Source organism: Eurypyga helias, unplaced genomic scaffold, assembly GCF_000690775.1.
Source record: "Eurypyga helias isolate BGI_N326 unplaced genomic scaffold, ASM69077v1 scaffold38714, whole genome shotgun sequence".
In the NCBI taxonomy this organism is placed as follows: domain Eukaryota; kingdom Metazoa; phylum Chordata; class Aves; order Eurypygiformes; family Eurypygidae; genus Eurypyga; species Eurypyga helias.
Window position 1 is genome coordinate 1,453 of NW_010245036.1, and position 3,939 is coordinate 5,391.

A 3,939-nucleotide genomic window follows, 5' to 3' on the forward strand; every position below is an offset into this window, starting at 1 on the left:
AAGCTTTATACAGTCAAAAAAAAAAAAAAAGGTATAAAATAAGAGGTTGTGGGTTTTTTTAAAGTAATACTTTTGGAAGCTACGATTTTGGGTGGGTTTTTTTGTTGTTATTGTTGAGATTTGGGGGGGGGTGGGGAGACTTGTGGGTTTTTATTTGCTTTTAAAGAAATTCCTGTCCAACACGTGAGCACCACCTTTTGGCATAAAGTTTATCAAAGCCACACAAGTCAGCTAACACCCTCTGCATCATTCGTGTATATTTTAAATGCAAATTAATCTTTTCACCCACGACTTAGGAAGTTAGTTGCTTGGGTGGGAAGGGGGCGAGGGGGAACGGGGCGCCGATTTTGCTCTTTTTAAAGTACAAACAAAAACAAAACATGAAGTTCAGTGCTCCCATCCTGAAAGTTTTGTTTCTGCTCTGGTTTTGGTGTAAAGTCTGAAGGGGAGGAAAAGTTCATAGAAGTTGGAGGTTCAGCACTTAAGTTTGGCAGGTTTCAGTTCCTTTACTTGCGTGTGCAGTGTCTTGTGGACAGCTAGCGTTCTGGACTGGCAAAATCCTTTCCCGCATTCTTGACACTTAAAAGGCTTTTCTTTAGAATGGATATATCTAGGGAGAGAAAAACAATCGAGATGTCAGAAATAACCAGTGATCTTCCTGATCATGCTTGAGCTTTTTGCACCTACTGCTGAGACCGGGAGCGCTGGAGTGCGGCACTTGGGCGATCATCCGTGTGTGTGCAAGAAGAAAGGGGAGTGTCGGAGGCTTACAAGGGTGCCTCTCATAGGGATAAAGAGCTTCTCTCTAACTTTGGGGTCACACGGTTGTGTGTCTTTATTACACTTTTGAATGATCACAAAGGCAGAAGACTCAAGACAATGCAAATGGAGGGTGAAAACGTCTGTGGAAACTAAAAAGGAGGCTGTGAACGTAATTTCTGTGGGGTGAGTGAGTACAACAACCACCCTGTCTTCCCAAGTGAGTTATCTGGGCTCCTCCACCATCACTGGGAAGAGGAAAACCTAGAGGGAACACTGCCAGCTGGCCAGGGACATGACTTTTTTTACAAGCGCCTTCATGAGTGAAGGTGGGTAGTTGGGAGAGTACAGATACACAAGGAAAAAGGACAGGAGAAGAAGAATCATTACCTGTGATCCCTCAAGTGATCCTGTCTTCTGAAGGCCTTGTGGCAAATGTCACATGTGTAGGGCCGTTCATCGGTGTGTGTTCTTTCATGGATCAAAAGGTTGTAGGACTTGGTGAAGTGCCTGCCACAGAATTTACACACGAACTCCTTCTTGGTTTTGGACGGTAACCTTCCCCGCGTGGGTTTCTTCTCTGGAGAGAGTTTAGTCACCTCAAGCAAAGAGCCCAGCCCTGGGGGTGAGCCCTGACTGTCTGCCTGTCCCAATTTAGAGTGGTCCTCTTGTGTGGCAGCCACTGCTAAGTTGGCAAAGTCGAAGCGGGGTTTGGCTTTGAGGGTCACATTAGCGGCCTCTTGCTTGGGCTGGATGACATGTGGAAAGAGGGGGAAGGTTGGCCGGTCGAACCGTGCATCCACTAGGCTCGACACGCTGGGCACTGGGCGGCTGAACCCGTCCATCCACTAGGCTCGACACGCTGGGCACCTTGGAGAAGGAGGAGCGTGGCAGATGCATCGCCGGATACCCCAAAGTCCACTGGTGCAGGTGTACAGCATGCAGGGCGCTGAAGCCGTAGAGGTTGGAGAGGTGGTCAGAGGGCACGGCGGGCAGCCCGTTGAACGCTTGCAGGAAGGAGTAGTTGGTGAGCTGGAGGGAAGGATGGATAGGCACTGGGGCTGGCAGGGTCTTACTTCCCATGTTGTCTGCTTAGGAGGAGGATCTTGGGAACAGGGGAGGAAAAGACCTGGAAAACAAAGATGGAGCAAGGGAGAGGGAGAGGTGGATTTATATGAAGATAAAAGCAGAGGGAATTTCTCACCTCACCACTCGTTAATGCCCTTCTCCAAAGCCATAGGAGGAGACTGCCTTGGACTTGGAGAGGCCTGACCAGCTCTTGGCTGCAAGTGTATCCCCACAGATCTCCAGACTCTCCTTCTCTCCGTTCCTCACACACAGAATTTTTGACCCATCCACAATCATTCATCCCCCAACAACATCCCTGTGTCAGATAGACTTCTGATGATCCCCTGCACAAGGACAGTGAAAATAGTCCATTTTGGCCCACAAAACTCAGGTTTCTCCTGCATAATTTAAAATCTCTTCCTGGGTGCTCTCAGACTTTATAAAATGGTGAGATACTGCCCACTGTGTCTGCCCACAAAAGCTGTCTTTAGCCCTGACCCTTGAGGTGACACAGGGAGGGGGTGCAGACTGTGGTCTGGCCTCAGCCAAGCCTCTGCCTCAGGGCTGGTGGATGCAGCTGGGTACTCAGACTTCATGTCCTCCGTCATTTAAAAATAGAAAATCCATGAGTTCTGGGGGGAGAAAAAGACAGCCAACAGTCCCCTCTCTCATGTACTGCAAAAAGAAATGGGAAAATGCTGAGTCCGGGTGACAAAGCTAAAGTGCTATTTGCTCTCACCAGGGGGAAGTGCCTGGTTTCAAGCCCACGTCCTAATCTAGGCAATCGCTTAATTAGAACCCTTCAAAAGGCAAGAAGATGAGGGCTAGAGGGACCCTTCCCATGGGGACACCCAACCCACCAGCTGCAGGGCCGCAGGGCTGCAGCCCTTCCCTGGGCTGGCTGCCACCACTTTGCTCTGTGTTTCAGCATCCCGCCAAGCCCCCAGCCTCTCCTCTGGGCAAGATCCCTGCCCATTCCACCCTACAAAAGGGAGGGGAAAATATTACCAGGCAGCAGCATCGAGGCACATCTGGCCCTGCCTGCAAATTCAGCCCCAGCTGCTGTCAACCATTTGGCAGGAGATGCCTCCCCAAGCTTGGTAATGGGGACACAGCTTACCCTCTTCGTGGGTGCGAGAGAGCACTCATGGATTTTGGAGTCATCGCATACTTGCAGCCCAGGGAACCTCTTCCTTACTCCACAGCCCACGGCTTATACTTGCTTTCCCTTCACAGTGAACTTTGGGATTTGCCCTCACTGGGCCTCAGTGGCCTCAGTTTGCCACAGTTTTCCAGCAGGATCCCCATAGAGCCCCCACAGGATGCTCATAAGATCCCCACAAGTTTGCTGTGGGGTTCCCGCAGAGTGTACATAGGGTCCTCTTAAGATCCCCTATAGGCTTCCTGCTTAGTCATCCTGGGTCCCCACAAGAACCCCACAGCATCCCGGCAGGATCCTTGCAGCCCTCAGGATCAGTTCATCCCAGTGTGAAGAGTAAAGCCCCTTTGGAGAAAAGGAGGCAGCAAAGTGTTGCAGGCCAGTAATGGTCCCTCTGGGCTGGAGGGCTGGAAACCGGTGGCAGAAGAGGTCTAAAGACCAGGGAAACAAATCTGATTTATATGTGGGCTGTTGCCTGGACTGAGGAGCAGTGGCTGGGAGGGTGTGAGAGGGAGAAGCTTACTCTGAGCAGCTCTACATGCCAGATCCACCTTTCACACCGCTTTACATAAATCAGCAGCAGGAACAGGGATTCAAACCTTAGAGGAATTCCATCGCAATGACCCAGAATAAGAGATTGTGACATTCTGCCTTCTTTAATTGGATACATTTTGGATAGTGGCTGATTGAAAAATGCACACATCACATTCTCCTCCCTCTCCTCTGTTTTTCCTTTTCTTTTTTTTTTTATTTTTTAATATTTAAGGCCGATGAACCAACCAGACTGTTTTGTTGTTCAACCAGGGAAAGGCTTTTTATTTTGTTAGCGCTGCCCATGCACAAGGCGTGTCCACTTCGCAGCACAAATGCCTCAATCCATGACCCCGAGAGCAAAGTGCGCGGAAAACACTCCGGGTACCTGAAACATCTTTTTTCTGTCTGTCACAACAGCT

At 49.7% G+C, this 3,939-nt stretch overlaps 1 protein-coding gene across 1 annotated transcript; it reads right to left on the reverse strand.

Moving 5' to 3' along the window:
• Window positions 1–474: 474 nt before the first annotated feature.
• Window positions 475–1,842, reverse strand: OSR1 (odd-skipped related transciption factor 1). The gene is made up of 3 exons (XM_010149948.1): window positions 1,619–1,842; window positions 1,150–1,575; window positions 475–610 (listed from the first exon to the last, which is right to left on the reverse strand). Exons 1-3 carry the CDS (start codon window positions 1,840–1,842, stop codon window positions 475–477), a joined length of 786 nt encoding a protein of 261 aa, XP_010148250.1.
• Between the last annotated feature and the right edge of the window lie 2,097 nt (window positions 1,843–3,939).

What these genes read in the sequence shown, in the direction of transcription:
- OSR1 (XM_010149948.1), bottom strand. Translation starts at nt 1,842, where the DNA reads ATGGGAAGTAAGACCCTGCCAGCCCCAGTGCCTATCCATCCTTCCCTC. An exon ending in TTCTCCAAGGTGCCCAGCGT is followed by an intron (nt 1,576 to 1,618) that starts GTCGAGCCTAGT and finishes CCCAGTGCCCAG; the next exon opens with CGTGTCGAGCCTAGTGGATG. An exon ending in GATCACTTGAGGGATCACAG is followed by an intron (nt 611 to 1,149) that starts GTAATGATTCTT and finishes TTCTCTCCCTAG; the next exon opens with ATATATCCATTCTAAAGAAA.